The 16,508-nt window shown below is 52.8% G+C and overlaps 4 protein-coding genes and 1 non-coding gene across 5 annotated transcripts; 2 read left to right on the top strand and 3 right to left on the bottom strand.

Moving 5' to 3' along the window:
* Window positions 1–483: 483 nt before the first annotated feature.
* Window positions 484–3,642, top strand: ColSpa_02045 (serine/threonine-protein kinase ppk13; the record flags this gene model as incomplete). Its single annotated transcript, XM_049268257.1, has 4 exons — window positions 484–822; window positions 879–1,327; window positions 1,377–3,051; window positions 3,103–3,642. The coding sequence occupies 4 exons, from the start codon at window positions 484–486 to the stop codon at window positions 3,640–3,642; spliced, it is 3,003 nt and encodes a 1,000-aa protein (XP_049124214.1).
* Window positions 3,643–4,779: 1,137 nt separating this feature from the next.
* On the bottom strand, window positions 4,780–4,851 carry ColSpa_tRNA_057. The gene has a single exon. It is a non-coding gene; the product is annotated as a tRNA-Trp (tRNA).
* A 2,504-nt stretch (window positions 4,852–7,355) lies between these two features.
* ColSpa_02044 (uncharacterized protein) lies at window positions 7,356–9,800 on the bottom strand (the record flags this gene model as incomplete). The annotated part of the gene is made up of 1 exon (XM_049268256.1): window positions 7,356–9,800. One exon carries the CDS (start codon window positions 9,798–9,800, stop codon window positions 7,356–7,358), a length of 2,445 nt encoding a protein of 814 aa, XP_049124213.1.
* A 1,078-nt stretch (window positions 9,801–10,878) lies between these two features.
* Window positions 10,879–12,600, top strand: ColSpa_02043 (putative transporter; the record flags this gene model as incomplete). Its single annotated transcript, XM_049268255.1, is given in 6 exon segments — window positions 10,879–11,003; window positions 11,069–11,118; window positions 11,169–11,833; window positions 11,890–12,086; window positions 12,154–12,357; window positions 12,375–12,600. The coding sequence occupies 6 exon segments, from the start codon at window positions 10,879–10,881 to the stop codon at window positions 12,598–12,600; spliced, it is 1,467 nt and encodes a 488-aa protein (XP_049124212.1).
* A 553-nt stretch (window positions 12,601–13,153) lies between these two features.
* ColSpa_02042 (sterol O-acyltransferase 2) lies at window positions 13,154–15,325 on the bottom strand (the record flags this gene model as incomplete). The annotated part of the gene is made up of 1 exon (XM_049268254.1): window positions 13,154–15,325. One exon carries the CDS (start codon window positions 15,323–15,325, stop codon window positions 13,154–13,156), a length of 2,172 nt encoding a protein of 723 aa, XP_049124211.1.
* Between the last annotated feature and the right edge of the window lie 1,183 nt (window positions 15,326–16,508).

Raw genomic sequence — 16,508 nt, 5'->3', positions numbered from 1 at the left:
CGTCTCAACGGCGCATCATCCCGACAACTCGAATCTCCCGCGGTGAGTTTCTTCTGCGGCGTCCTCGTCTCGTCAGCAGTCAGCAGTTTGTTCTGGCATTGTCGATTGCCCACGAACTTCTTTCAGAGCATCTTGTTTTCCGCATATGATCTCTTTCCGAGACTGGTGAGTAAACAAAGAATCCCCCGGCTTGTTGCTGCTTGTCCTGCCCGCTCGGCTCTGCTCTCATGCGCTTGACGGGTTGGACAGCACTTGGACTACACTTCGCCTGCGCTTTCCAAATATTTTCCAACACTGCATCTTCATACCCATCACTTCTCCCACCCGCCGTGCTTCCCCATGTGCTGACAATCGCGCGTATAACAGGCCCTTCCTCTCCACCATCCAGGGCCTACCTTGAGTTTGCAGTACAGCCTCCTCCGTCCCTGAGAGTCGCCATCCTCTCGAGACTGCACCGATCACAGGACCCTCGAGGCCACAGTCATGGCCCATAGACTAGTGGCTAAAGCGGGCGTCGATTTGGAGGCCTTGTCGCCTAGGGACGCCAACGCTCAGCGTATGCCCAAGGCAATCGAAATGAAGACGTCTAAACCCGTCGTCCAGCTCAAGGCTGCGAAGGACAAAGAACCACCACCACAACCGCCTGCGAACGTTGAGGAGCCTCCGGCCAACGATCGCCCCAATGGAGCTGTGTACCAGGTCGGCAAGATGCTCGGCAAGGGTGGTTTTGCCGTGTGCTACACGGGATACCATCTACCGGAGCGCAAGAAGTATGCGCTGAAGATTGTGCGGAGCCAGATGCCGTCCAAGATGCAGCAGAAGGTCAGCTTTGCCCCACTATGGTGTTTTACAACGCTTGGTTCTAACAACTCGCGTAGTTCCAAACCGAACTCCAGATCCATTCAAAGATGAACCAGAAGAACATTGTGCAATTCTTCAGGGCCTTCTCGTTTCACGACTGCATGTACCTTGTTCTCGAGCTGTGTACCAATGGCTCTCTCATGGACATGGTCAAGAAGCGCAAGGGTCTGACCGAGCCCGAGGTTCGTTTCTATTCCGTGCAGGTGGCTGGAGCAATCAAGTACATGCACGGAAAGGGCATTATCCACCGAGATCTGAAGATGGGAAACATTTTTCTCGACCACCGTATGAACGCCAAGGTTGGTGATTTTGGACTGGCTGCTCTGTTGGTTACCGGCCGGGATATGCAGACCATAAGAAGGACGACCCTGTGCGGCACGCCTAACTACATCGCGCCCGAGATTCTCCAGAAGGGAAAGAAGGGACACGATCACGCGGTTGATATTTGGAGTTTGGGTATCATCATGTCAGTACACGCTGGCCGAAGCCTGGGGTTCTTTCACTGACTGAAGTAGGTTCGCCATGTTGACATCCAAGCCACCATTCCAATCGACGAGCACCGAGGAGATTTACCGCCGAGCGAGAGAACGAGACTACGAATGGCCGAACCCGGAAACATCGCAAAAGTACATCAGCGAGGAAGCTAAGGACTGCGTTGCCACGATGCTTGAGGACGCAGATATGAGACCCGACCCGGACGTCATCGTTCAGCACCCTTTCTTCACCTGCGGTTACATGCCGGTGGAGGCCGACATGACGACCAGACTTCTCACCCTGCCACCTGACAGTTCTGAGTTCTACGCCAACCGCATGAGTTCTCAACTGCAGGCGGTCACCAAGAAGAACCTGGAGGACATGTGCAGAGAATGCGGAGTTGGCCCCTGGGCACCTGTGCAGGTTGTCCATACGCAGACATGGAAAGAGATGGCTGCGGAGGAGAAGTCTGGCTTGACGCCCATGATTCCCTTGGGGGAGGACGTCGTCTACAGACCTTTCGACGACTGGCTCCGCGAGAAGCGCCACGCCCGCGCCCTTGCTGCTTCGTCGTCTACCCGCTCCGACGCCACATCGGAACCGCATCTGAGCGGTTCGCAAACTGCGCCGACAGGCCTGTTGCGTCAACCACCTCAGAGCTTTGCCGCGCAGCAGAGAGCTCAAAACCGTCCCTCTGCCATGGCAAACACTGCCAGACCACGGCCTCAGCCAGAAGCGGCACCTGAGCTGGCGGAAGCGGCACGGTCAAGATCGGTCAGACAGCATACTGCACCGGAGTCACGAACAAACCAGCTTGCTGAGCCTCCACTGAGGAAGTCTAGCACCACTCGGAGAACGCCACTTCCGACATCGCAGTCGGCGGGTTCTCTTCCTAGCCAGGCTATGGCGTCCCAGAGCTCTAACCAAGCTACAGTCACCATGACCGGGCTCATGGAAAACCTCAAGATCTCGTCTGATCAAACTGAAAAGGCGTCACTCTTCAGCCCGACTGAGTGCGCGGAACCGGTGGCAGGCTCCAAGCCAGATGTTGTTCTGGAGCGACTTCGCCGGCTTCAGACCGAGCTAGAGCGTGCTCTGAATGCTCGTACCATGGCTATCATCTCGTCCAAGGACACCACCCCGCCTCATCCCAACGTCGTGGTTAAATGGGTGGATTACACAAACAAGTTTGGTCTCGGCTACATCCTGAACGACGGCGGCGTCGGCTGCATCTTGCGGGATATTCCTACTACGGAAGGGAGCAAGACCCTCACATTGCCCTCCGCGTGCATGCTTGTCCGCGATGCCGAGCGCCACATCGAGCGACGACACGACGAGTCGTACCCCGAGAGACATCAACCACTGCCGCCCAAACAAGACATTCACTTTTACGAGAACAACGGCGAGTCAGGCCTCGCCCGTGTCTCTGTCTCCTCAAGGCAATTCCGCGTGCCGGTTTACGAGGACGGAACGCCCGGAAAGCTGAATCCAGGAAAGGACGTGTACGAGCACAGAAAGAGGGAGCGCGTCATCCTCTGGAAGAAATTCGCCAACTACATGATCGCCTATGGCAGAGACGAGCCACTGCCCGCCGAGGAGACTGTTACTCGCCCGATGGAGTTCTCTGGCAACACCTCCCAGCCTTCAGACCTGGTCACCTTCTATCAACGCTTCGGCGATGTTGGTTGCTGGGTCTTTGGTGACGGACATCTTCAGGTAAGATGCAGTTGTACAACCTTGACACGACAAGCGCTAACAAAACCCTAGTTTAATTTCCCTGACCACACCAAGATTGTTTTGAACGCTGCAGGAACTTGGTGCCACTTCTGGCATCTTCCCATTGATGCGGCCCAGAACCTTGCCACCACTGGCAGTCTCGGAGCCGCCGCTCTTGACGAGAGAGCCATGCTGTCCTACCCCCTGCAGACGCTGTTGAACTTCCAGACGAAGCCATCGGCGGCTCGCTCTACTCGTACGACCACCACGTCGCGTCGACGCCCCGAGATCCCCGCAGACCTTCAGGGGATTCCAGTTGCAAACGACTTCCGTCGAAAGATTGAGTTTATCAAGAACGCAGTCAAAGAGTGGGTGACAAACGGCGGTCTGGGTAATAGTGCTATGGACCGTGACCACAGACTGCGCTGGGGAGGTTACCGCGAGACCGTCATGGGCAACAGCTTTATCAAGGGTGTCTGGGTGACTGTCGGTGCTCGATGGGGTGACACTAGACTGTCGGCTTACATCGACCCCGCCAACCCCATGGAGATGGGAGAGGAGATTGACGAATCCAAGAGGCGACGCCACTGAGAGTGACTGCATGTGTAGGCTCTGACAGACTTATGGAGTTCTGGGCGAGCCAGGAGCGAGAGAACTCTGCATTGCTACGACATATCATGGATAATTACATTTCAGCCAGCCCGGTTCGCCCGGCTGGCGCTTACGAGATCATGCCATGGTCGCCACAACGGGGGATGGCTTCTGGGTTGGGCATGTTTGGAGTTTTGAGGTCTTCACGGACATAGCAATGGCGTCTTGGGAGCATAATAAAGTGTTATGAGCATCACAACAAAGTTGCCGCATATTTTTTTGGGGATGATGTGACATGACTTCGCTGTCCTTTCTCTGCTTGACTCTCGAGTTGCCTCAGTTTTGGTGTCTATTTCCGCTCACGGCATAATTGATCGCCGCTGGTCCCATTCCTTGCTTGGCCTACAACTACCTACTGCCAGGTCAGTCGAGGCATAGTAAGAAGTCATCACATTCCCTGTAAGCCAGCAGGCCGCCATCGAAAGCGCTTTTGAACAAGCAAGAAATCCTGTATTATTGGCGCTCTTTGCAGAAATGTCACAAAAGAAATAAAGTGTGAGTCGTCAGCGTACTCTCCGCATTCACCGCGGAATAGTGTCTCCAACCCCGATATCCCACGTCGGAAGCTCTCTCTTCTTGCCTTGGTTGGGCATGTGGCTCTGGCCCTGCGGAAGCTTGCTCGTTCAATCATGGGCGGCACAGAGGGTAAAGTGAGAGAGAGCAAGCCCTGTGGTTCCTCTTGTCCTCGTCGCTTTTCTAAACCATTTAGTTGCAAGAACGAGAGACACAGCCTCTGCAGATACCAGTCTTCGGGGACTCAATTGTTAATGGAAAGTGCAGGTTTTGAAAATAGAAGGACGACCCGTCGTCCCTCACACCGGTCGTAGTGGTAGACTCTACGGTCTCTTAACCAAACTCGCAACCACAAGAGCTCTTTCCACTTACACGGAACTCAGAAGGAAGACTCGGCAGGCGTTGATCTACTGTCCGGACCCACTTTCACCAATTCCCGACTCAAAATTCGCCCGCACGGCTCTTTCGATTCCATCTCAACTCCCAACCCAGACCTACATCACCAAAGCTTCGAGAAAACAACAAAAAAAACTGGAAAATTTGGCTCCTGTTACTCGTACTACATGACCCTGACCCGATTTGAACGGATAACCTTTCGATCTGGAGTCGAACGCGCTACCGTTGCGCCACAAGGCCTGTTATGAGAGATTGAATGCCCACATCCGAGGATGGAGAAGTGGATGCTAGAGGAGGCATTTTGCTGGCCTATGTAGTATCTAAGGGTCTCTCTGCGAGGTTGCGGGGACGGAAGCTGTCTTGTTTGGGCAAAGTAAAGATGCGTGGCTGTGGAGACTCGAGGGATAAGACCGGTTGCAAGGTGGGGAGTTGAGGGGTTTGAGGGCGGGCTTCAGTCTGGACAACTCGACATAGTCACCTGAGCTAAAGTTGCTTCTTGTAGACCAGTAGTGGATCTCCTGTGCGGAAGTGTCGTAAGAGTACTCGTTTTACAGATCAAAACTTGTTTGTAACGCCGTCTTCGTTGATATACCGAGACTGGAGAGAGCCGGAGGTTTGCGCGATTTTGAAGTAGATGTGTCCCGCAGCGTCCCATTTCGACGCCCAGCAAACTGCTCCTAATTCCGTTAATCGCCTAGTCCTCCAGACGTCGTCGCCACTATGGACAAGTCTGCCAATAAACGTTAGAAAGTTGAAGACGAGTTTAGGGGCATAGTAGATTAGGAGACCTGCTCCAACTCCATATTTAACATAGCTATTAGGCATGTTCTCGCAGGCGATTTACACCCAGCCAGTTCGGCTTAAACACTCTTCTAACTACCTTGCTATAAGAGTAGTAAGATTGTTTAAGGTATAGGCCTCTGGGTCAATAGTCTCGATAAGTTCTTCGTCAGCCATCTCCCAGTTAGTAGAGTTAGCTCCCACAAACTCAACAAACTTGTTCATGTTTTTAAGGAATCTAAGGTCTGCATTAGTTGCTTGAATAAAGGCCCGAGGAACAAATGGACTAGTTGCACTCTAGGCTTGCACTGTTAAAGACGCAGCTAAGACAGCGGTACGAAACAGAACCATAGCTGGATCTGTAACGTGACAAAAAACGTTGTAATAAGGCAAAAGATGTATAGGTGTAGGCGCAATATAGTTAAGGATGTCAAAATAGCGATGGCAAGAAGTCTACTTCTTTGTAGTAATAAGCCTGGAGGAGGTTGACACTTTCACAGTAGTAGAGAAGGTCTTGTTAACTAAGTCCATTGACCTCCCTTTTGGCGACCTGTAGTTAGGTAGATGCCAGGAAGACTAGGATAATCCACTTACCCAACACCTTTAGGTTATTCCATCTATCCCCTCGTACAACAGCCTATCATCAGACAGGAAATTTAATACAGGCTGGAATATCTCCACACAACTTATATGTTGGACCAGACCATTTTGTTGCGCTCTTTCCACAACCGCCAAGGCTGCACTCTACTAGGGAGGTGCTTTTATCTCTCGGCGTCTGTTGAAACAGACATTACTTGGAACTCTCCAAGCGCGGAAACTTGTGTTTTCTAAGCGGAAGTGGCATGTTGGAGCGCTTTGTTGCGCTGGCTGTTCCCACAATAGCCAAGGCCGCACTCTGCCGGGGAGGCATTTTTGTCTCTTGGCGTTTTTTTTTTTTTTTTTGGAACAGAGATCAACTGGAACCAACCTGGTGTGGGTACTTGAATTTATATCCCAAGAAGGCACAGCATGCACGTTGATGGTTCTTGCGAGGGCTGAGGCTGTCGTTCGTCCCCAAGTTGGTTCCATGTTTCTACCTGGTCCAGAGAGCTTTGCCCAGCTCTGTGTTGCCGAATTTAGCCGTCAGCGAGCCCTGACATGTTAATTGTCTACTATCCTCTTATCCCCCTTTTCCTTTTCACACTTCATCTATGTACCCAATGTTCTGCCTGAATTCCTTTCAACACAGCCAACTCAGCACCTAAAAGCACCAACACAGTTCAGTACAGATTTTCCAAACAAAATGTCAGCCTCCTGTTCTCATCACTATTCAGGCCGTACTGCAACGCTTATGGGTTTCTTTTCAACTTCCTTTATGGCCTGGCTTATTATGGGTGCCTTGGCCTACAGCGACGGGACCTTTGCCTCTCATGATATCCTGTCCTTCTTCACTGCACCTTTAACTGTTATTATGGTTACCTGCCTTATCTTTGTTGCAGGCGAACTTCCAGGCATCTACTTCACAGCCGCTATTACAGGATTCAGTATCAGTGCAGTGTGGATGCTTTTTACGGGCGGATGGGTCAACAACCACTGCCGCATCTTTTGGGCATTGGGCGGCCTCTATGGTGGGCAGTTGGTTGAGGCCACTACAGGTGTCTATTCGTCCTGCGCTCAACGGCTGGAGATATCTTTGGCCAACGCACGGCAAGAGAAAAGGAGACGGGATGAGCAGGCGGACTAGTGTTAGCTTAACCTAAGTCACCGCACAGCACACCCGACATCTTACACTTGCCAACCAATTAGGGATAAACTGGTCAACTAAGCATCTTGTAAAGTTTGTGCTTGTTTAAAAGTAAAGGCACAACACAATGGGGAACTCTGAGTTTACCTTACACCCCAGTCAAGATTGCGACGTAAGCAGTATTATATGTGACACTCTAATTCATCACCAGCCAAGTTCCTGCAAGCTATGTTCCTGCAGGCTATTCCACCTTGCTTTTAATAAATACAGGACTGGTAATAACCTTGCCACCCGAGTGCTCTCTTCCAACAAAATAGACAGCTCGACTGTGACCGGTGTCCAAAGAGCCTGCCGTAACCATGAAACTGCCTTCGACTCTCCTGGGCAGCGGCACAGCCAGCAAACTCTCGACAGAGACGAAGAGCTCTGCGCCACCGCGAATCTCCTCCTTTATCCCGCTGGGTTTCTTTGCTTCCTCTTCACTGACGACTAAATCGAACCGCGGCTGGGGCTTGTGTGGATTGCCCTTGAGTGCGTCGCCAACTTTCACATATCCGCCTACGTGGCCCGAGACTCTGATAGTTGAAGGCGCATCAGAGGTTTCGGCTAGGAAAATGTCGACGCCGTCAAAGTCACCGCTAGTGCGTGTGTCAAAGACGACTTGCGAATCAGAGATCCGCTTCACGAAGTCCTCACTATTGTCCGACACGCCCCCAAACGGCTGCACGTACGAGATGACGGCGCCTGGGACGAGGATCGAGCCTTGCCAAACCGTCTCGCGGTATCTATCGTAGACACGGGCGCCTCCCCATTTGACGCGAATCTTTCTAGGCGTCGACTTCTCTGCGTGCTCGGACGCTTCCTGCTGGAGGTCACGATGGAAGACTCGCCCACTGGCATCCCAAGCCTCGACTGAGGAGAAGCCACTCGAGCCGAAGAAGCGATATGTGAGTTTCACAGACTCACCGGCTCTCACAACCACGTCGTCGCCTTGGAGTTCGCCATTGCCCGTGCTGACCAGGCCGACGAGTCGTTCTCCTGTGGTGGCAAACGTCCTACGGCTGCGAAGCGCCTTCGCAACCTCACTGCGTTCCAGGTTATCGGCCAGAACGCCGGTTAAGCCGCCCTTGGTGCCAAACACGGCCGTTCCCGGCACCCCGCCACCACAACGGCCACGGTGCTCGTCCGAGTTGGCCGAAACTCCCATCTCCCAGCCACGGGTCACAGCGTCGCGGAGGAGCCACTCGAAGAGGCCCCATGCACTACCGATCTCGAGCAGACGTTCCAGCTGAGGATGATGCCACGCTAGATTACACCTCCGGCCGCCAACATGCGGGATGAGGAGATGCTTTTCTGGTGAATGGGCGTAGGTGGCATACACTTCGTCAAGGGGCCAGGCGCCCGGCACCAGTTCCGCCGGACCGTTCTCGTTCCACTCGAAACTACGCGCCACGTTGCCGTTCCTGTCAAAGGGGAACTCGGGACGACTCGTCTCTGGATCGTCGAGGAAGACAACATTGTGGTCCCCACCTGCCGCGGAGTTGCCGCACCATTCCGTGCCGGGGAATACGACGAACTCGCCCTCCGAGTTGACCTGCTTGATGATCTCCAGCGTCTTTTCCCAGCGCTCCTTGGTGATGTTGAAGTCGTTGGCTGTGTAGCCCACAATGTCGAGGCCAGCGATCTGTTGGGCATATGAAAAGTTGTACGTCGTTGAGTTGGTGCCCACTGTGTCATCCGAGTGAACGTGGAGATCTGCGTAGAGTGGGCGGGGGATAGGAATCGACGACTCGACAGAGATGTAGTCTTGTGTTTTGACGACGGGACTGTCACTGTTGAGTACCGTCACTGACACTTCGTAGTCACCGTCAGAATCCAGGGATACAGTGTCGTTGACGACGGTCCAGCCTTGGCTGGGGAAAGACAAACGACGCTCCCAGACTACGTCAGAACCTTTTTTCTTAATGGTCACTTGACTTTCCAACCCGTTGAGATTGGTCGTCGCGTTGCCCCACGCATCTTCCGTATGAATGTGGATGGGGAAAGCAACATCTGCTTTAACGAGACGAGGAGTGATGGCCTTGATCCGGGCAACAGGTCCGGGGTTGATGGGAAACGCAATGTCTGGCTTGATGGGCGCGAATCTTGAGGTCCCAACCGGGTCGATGTACCATCTCATCAGGAACTTATCCTCCACAAAGGTCTGCACCCGTGTCCCGCGCGAGCCCCATCGCCTGTCGCCAATACGGATAGTGATTTTATCGCCAGGGTTCATGTACCCATCAACAATGTCGATGATGATGGCCTTCTGGAACGGTCTTTCATGACCCTTCTGGTCGAAGCGAACAGACAGCGACTGTACCGTTGCCGGCGTCTGACCGTCATGCAGCGGGCCGGGGGCGTACTCGGCCGAGACATAGTTGTCCTGCTTGGGGTCCGAAGTTTGGAACAAGGCCCAGTCGGAGTAGAATTTGAAGGTTCCCTTGATCCAAGCTCCGTCGGCGAGTCCACTGGCACCGATTGTGTATTCGGTGATGATCTCGGTCCATTGGCCTGCCACGAGTGACGTTGTGTTACACTTCAGGTCGCCGAGAAACGGTAGACTTTTCGTGTACTTATACAAGTCTTTGGGGGCAAAGTATTGGCCTGCCAGGCTTACGAGCTGGTCGTCGGATAACGTCTTCATCTTCACTGCTAGCAGTCGGGTTAGGTATGCAGATGGTATAATGTAGAGGTCCGTCAAAATGCAGGTGGTCTATAACTTTCTGGACTTATGTGTCTACTCACTAATTCACAAAAAGTCGACAATCGCTCGAATGGTGTGGGAACGACGTCCCGTCGCCGGAAGTTTCCCGACATAGGGCCTGCATTGTTTGGAACATCCTGATGATCGAATCTACTGGGGAGATGGCGTGATTTCGATAGCCACAACTAAGCATGCTTTCTTGCGGGGATAAGATATCGCATCTGAACACCCTATCCCGGCACCACTGCATACGGAGATGTTTACATTACTTAGGCCCATTTTCGAGTAGAGTGTGCAAACATTCAAGAGTGTCATTAAGGACCAGCAGCTTTCTTACAGCGAGATAGATGTCTTGTCACCTTCGTCGTCACTCTTTGTTTCAAGCTTTGTTCGTGACTCAGGAGGGTAGCATAGTCAAGATGGCAAGATGTGTTGTCTGAATTGGTGATCGTTGGGTGTTGGCCCGAGTAGGCGAAATCTGCCCGAACTGGTACTCTATCTAGCGCGTAGATTTGCAACAGGGATACCAGCGATTCGGTAACTTGGGGGTAGAAGTACTTTGATATCGCCGCCGGTCGTGTCACGTAGTTTCGTCCACGCCGCCACGTCCTGATTCCACAAAGCCGTACTCACAACGTGAAGCCTACGTATTCTACGGGCCATTTCGGCTTCAATCCGACCCCTACTGACCCCCATAAAAAGCACGCAATCCTCTTGTTCCTAACCGCCTGTTCAGCCTGAGCAGGGTCAAAAAAGGAGGATGGCAGAAATACCCTGGAAGAAAAGATCTTGCTTCCAGAGAAGATGGGCCGATTACCTAGCTCGGGGACACACCAGCCGGTCACAACGATTTATATTACCCTTGGCTGCTGTTTATTGACTCTAACTACGAGTTTTTGTCCAAGTTCATCAACGAAGAAATTGAAACAGCTGCTCGCACGTTGAGCCCTATCTGCCAGCCAGTGGTTCTGCGACCAACTGAGCACATTAGAGACTTGTCTTCTCGTCCAACGAAAAAATGGCTACACAAGATTTCACGGTGTCTGAAACAAACGCATCTATCGCCCAAGATGGAGACGACACCAAGACTGACGCTCCTCGGGTTGACTGGACGCCCGAGGAGGAGAGAAAAGCAAAGTGGAAGTGAGTTTCCAATAACTGAGTGATTGTTCACACCTGGACGTCTCTAATGGCCTTTCATTGTACAGGCTGGACCTAATCATCATGCCCATGCTTACTCTTGGTTTTTTCTGCCTGCGTGAGTGCGGTTATGTCGTCACTGGAGCTCTGAATCTGACAAATGTGCAGAACTTGACCGAGGAAACATCGCGAATGCCATAACAGACACATTTATGGAGGATGTCGGCATAACCCAGTTTCAATTCAATGTTGGGCAACAGCTACTGTCACTGGGAATTGTGCTCTTTGAGATCCCCTCCAACATGATCCTCTATAAGGTTGGCCCGGGCAAGTGGCTGACCCTTCAGCTCTTTCTATTTGGTGCAGTCAGCACGTTTCAAGCTTTTCAGACAAACTACTCGAGCTACCTTGTGACTCGCTTCCTCCTCGGAGTTACGGAGTCGGGCTATATCCCCGGAGGTCTTTGGACGCTCTCAACGTGGTACACACGCAACGAAACAGCGAAACGGGTCATGGTGTTTTTCTTCGGTAACCAATTAGGCCAGGCGTCCGCCAAGCTGATAGCTTACGGCATCCTCCACATGAAGGGTGTCGCAGGATACCCGGGATGGTTTTGGCTGTTCATCATCATGGGCGCCTTCACCATGGCCAGCGGCGTGGTTCTAGGTTTCTGCCTCCCGGACGCGTTCCATAACCCTCACAGTTGGTTCATCCCTCGTCATGACTTCTTCACCGCAAGAGAAATCCATATTCTGCAGACGCGTGTGATGCTCGATGATACGAACAAAGAGAGGAAGAAGCAGCACATCGGCATCACGTCATTCAAAAAGGCTGTGAGTCAAGCCCATGGCCGTATCCCCATAATGGTTCGTTAACGAGACCTTTGCAGTTCTCAAACTGGCGGATTTGGGTGCACATCTTCATAACACTTGGCAACAATGGACCTTTCCGAGGTTTCGATACTTACGGCCCGACTATCATCAGAAGCTTTGGATTCCCGTCGTTGACGAGCAATGCGCTCGCTGCCGTGGGCTTGTTCCTTCAGGTCCCCGTTTCGTTTGCCTTCAGCTGGGTGTCTGATCGCTTGTAAGTTTTCTCTGGAAGCTGTCCAATGAAGAACGCCTCCAGCTAACAGTATGTTAAGCAACAAAAGAGGAGAGACTACCATCGCCGCGATTGGCATGCACATGTTTGGCTACGTTCTCAACCGCATCTTCACCGAGATCAATAACCGCGGCGTCAGGTATTTCGGCGTCGTCTGGACACAGATATTCGCTTCGTTTCCCCACCCTCTCAACATCACGTGGATGTCTTTGAGTTGCAGCGACTCTGAGGAGCGGTCGTTGGCTATGGCAATGTAAGTTGCGAGCACAGTCACCCCTACTTTGAGGGCCCGCCAACCGATTCAACCAGGATTATAATGAGTGCAAACATTGCAGCGATCTATGGTGCACAACTCTTCCAGGAAGACGATAAGCCTCGCTACCGCAAAGCCTTTGACGCGAACATTGGAATATTGGCTTTTGCCTTGGTGCTAGCTGTTGTGAGATACGGTCACGAACGCTTGCAGATAAGGAGAAGAACAATGTCCGTGACATAAGCAAAACGGACTAAGCAAGCATTAGTGATATTCGATCTGGCTCAGTGTCAGACATAGGAGAGCCTGGTTACTAGAGAGAACAACTAGCCCTAGGGAAGAACTCTAAATTTCTCCTAATGAGTAACCGGTCGAAGGTGTTTGCCGGCCTGTTATTCTTAGTGAAAATCATCGAAATTATATGTACACTTACTGAACAAAGGCCAAAACCATCACTCAAGTGGGAACGGCAATCGCGCAAGAATCCTAGGCATAAATCTCCATGTGATAAAATATTCATATATCTCGTCTAGTCTTTGTATGACCATCTCTGTATGCCCTCGAAGCCAAGGCTCATCTGCGTCTATGTCCTCATTACCATTACTCATACGTGTGCTATGCTTGAAACCCTTGTGTAATCCAATACCAACACTCCGACTCCTACGCGATGCTGGGAACCCAACGTGTATCTGCCGCCCATGGTATGTATATACGAAACACGCGTCGCTCCTTTTTCGATTCCAATACTCGACATGTTGATATCCAATAATCGTCGCCGCAGGGCCGTACTCGGCTTTTACTCGGCATCGTCGCTGCTGGACTGGCTCTCCTCCGACTCCACGTTCGCAGTCTTGTTCGGTGGCGTCCACTGCTTGACGTCTTCGCAACCCTTGGGAACACGACACTTGTCTCTCGCGTCACAGGTCTTCCACAACACCTCGCGGACCTCCTTGAACACCTGCTCAGGGGCATCCATCGCCCAAATGACGTCGAGGTGCTCGTACTCGGGGATGACCTTGCTATGGACCACGTTGACATGCGGCTCGCGGCCCCGCTCGAATCTGCGGAGGAGCTTTTTGCCGTCAACGAGGTCGTCGTTTCCAGCGACCCAGAGGGCAAAGGGTGGTGCTTGCTCGTTGTACCATGCGGTTGATCCCTTGGGTTTGCGGGCGTGTTCGTCCAGGGCCCGTTGAGACATCTGCCCGTCAGCATCGTCAGCCCGGAGGGTGTGGCAGTCGTGTCCGTTGATGTTGTCTTCCTTCTCCTCGGCGCGGACGTCCTCTTTGGTGGAGAGGATGCACTTGTGCCTTGCGAAGCATTCTCTTCCGAGCCACCAACGCATTGATTCTGCGCTGACGTAGACGGGCGCAAACTGGAACATGCGGTCCCTTACACCTCGATCCCACCTCGTGTCCGTCCAGTCGAACAGAAAAGAGAAAACTTTGTAACCGAGCCAGCCGTAGATCTTGGGGTGGAGCAGCTGGTGCATCTGCATCATGAAGGGAATGAAGGCGTGGATACCGAACATCAACCTGAACATGCCTGGCGTGATGATTCTCATGAATTTGAAGTACATCTTCCCAATCAAGGGCCCGGCGTAGGCAGCTGGTGCCAGGGCGCAGAATACCGTCAGCTTCTCGCCCAAGTCTGGCCGTTGCTCCTTTGCCAGCGCGACGAGTGTCTGAGTCGTGCCCTGCGAGTGGCAGATCAAGCCGATCTTCTCGAAGCCGGTCTCGTAAAGGACTCGAGAGGTCAGCGCCGGCAGGTCAAAAACACCCATCTGGCGGATGTTCCAGCACCACATTCGCGGGTCGGAGTACTCCAGCGAGGCATGCTTGGGCTTGAAGCCGCAGCGGTTGTTGCCAAGCCAGACGTCATAACCAGACTTGCAAAGGTAGAATGCCAGTGAATCATCGTCGTTGGTGCAGTAGGCTCCTGAACTCTGGAGAAGGCCGTGTATGAGTAGGACGGGAAACTTGCGCTTCTGGCTGGGGTCCCTGAGTTTCTTCTTGGAGGCAGTGAAAATGTCGGGTCCTCTGTCTGATCTGTCGTCTTCGCTCATTCTCGTGTATTCCTTGGGGTCGTATACATGCCACAAGTCGATGAGGAACCCGTCTTCGGTTTGAACCTGGAACTCTTCGACGTCGAGACCGACGCGACGAGCGTAGTATCCAACATCGCAGACAATTGGGTCCGGGCCCCCTTCCGTTGGGACGAACTCATCGGCGAGCTCCCTGCCTTTGCCGAGGCTCTCTCTGCGCCCCCATTTTTTATTTTCCTCCTTGCGCACCTTGTTCCTGCGAGCCTCCTCTTCGAAGAAAGGCCTCGTCTTGTCCGGATTACGCAAAGTCAGACGATAGAACACCTGCCTGCACAATGATGGTATGCTAGTGAAGAGTGCACCAAGTACAATGACTCCGAGAAAAGCCAGACTCAGGAAGAAGGACGAGATGCGGAAAACAAGACAATGTAAATCGCGAAGCAACGACGGCGGTCCATAGAGAGGTAGTGGCGGGAATAAGGGGTTGGTGTGTGATGGCGGCGTTTGGCGACGAAGGGAGCCCTCTTCTGCTTTTTGCATCGCCTTTCCGTTTGTGTCTGTTGGTAGCGAGATGACCTTTTCCTGCTTGCCTGGGACCTTTCCGCCGTTGTCAATCTCTTCCTCCGTGTCACTTCCTTGCTTAATTTTGACTACAGCTGGGCCATTTTTAAGTTCTTCCTTGAGAACGTTCAGCTTGTGCGCCTCGACGAGTGGCACACCCGGGAGCCTGTTGCCCTCCGAGGTGACCACGATGGGGTCTTGAGGTGTAACGAATCGAGCTTCGACGGCGACCTCGGAGTCGTTGTTCTGGTGGTTCGGCAGCGACAGCTTCTCGGCCTGTTGAGCAAACTCGACGGCAGCATGTGCGACGCCATTGTCGCGTGTTCGGTCTCGGCTACGGTCCGGAGACTCGGAAAAATTGCCCATGTCTTTGGGGGTACCGCGCAAAAGGGGCAAACCGGTGTCCAGCGTCGCAAAAGTCGCGAAATCTCGAGGGTCGTTGGGATTGGGGCGCTGAAAAGGGGGATGTAGTCGCTTTCCTTCGCGCGACAGCAAGAGTGTGCGAAATAGAGCTGGGAAAGAAGGCAAGCGAAGTGGAAATTTACTCGTCAAATGTCCTCTTCGCAGCCACTGATGGCATGAACAGGCTTCATGGAAGTGTCGAGGCGGCCAAGGCAGGGAAGCAGAGAGTAGATCCGGAACGAAGAAGGGGGGAGGGGTGGGAGAGTAAATTGGGGATGTAAGGATACGGACACACTAATATTACTAGTTGGAGACCAGGAGAGTGGCCAGAACGGATCGGTTGGCGGGTGATTAGCAAGGGAGAGGCGAACTCGGGGACTCTAGCGGACTAACAAAGATAAGAGGAAGAATAAATTTGAAAAGTCGGGCGTTGACCGCAGGTATTATGCGCTCGCGAGTTGACCAATGCTAACATCACAACCAGTCGGGCTCACCGCACAATCATGGACTGATGAGGTCGGTCCAGATCCCATCGGTACGGGCTACTGGCAGCGGTCTCGACCTCCTGTCAATGTTACTTCGGATCGGGGCAGCACGACAGAGCGCACACCCGTCCGATTCGCAAAGAAAGCCTACACCCCACGAGGTCCAGCCGCCATTCGAAACTTTGTTTGAGCCCCCAAGGCCTCCCTGTCATTTGCAGTTTGCAGTGCGTACTGCCATTGAGGCGCTGAAGAACGGGCCAAACGCTGCCGGCTAAGGTCTCACAAATGTCGGGCCAGAACACTAGAGGGTGTGGCTTGAACCGGGTGGAGCCCCGCTTGCGTCATTGCGATGTCTGTCGTTCGGAGCATTTGCTCAATGGTAGGCAGTGATTGGCGTTGCAAATCTGGGAGGGAAAAAGCATGTGACGATCCCAACTTTTGTCTTGGAAACAAGCATCATTGATGTGTACTGACAGCATCAACAAACATCGAGAGCCCGCTGTGCCTGATTTTCAACGGGTCTACCGTCCATCAAGAATAAACAAACCACGAACTGGCAATCATTGAACCATGGAGAGACATCGCGCCTCATCTGCCAATCACATGGTCCGCTACCAACCCACCATCGGTGAGGTACAGGGTCTCATGCGACTATAACGAAC

This window comes from Colletotrichum spaethianum (genome assembly GCF_022836535.1).
Source record: "Colletotrichum spaethianum MAFF 239500 DNA, contig04, whole genome shotgun sequence".
Lineage (NCBI taxonomy): Eukaryota > Fungi > Ascomycota > Sordariomycetes > Glomerellales > Glomerellaceae > Colletotrichum > Colletotrichum spaethianum.
The sequence above is the reverse complement of the archived record's forward strand: the minus strand, read 5'-3'. Positions and strand labels throughout refer to the sequence as shown.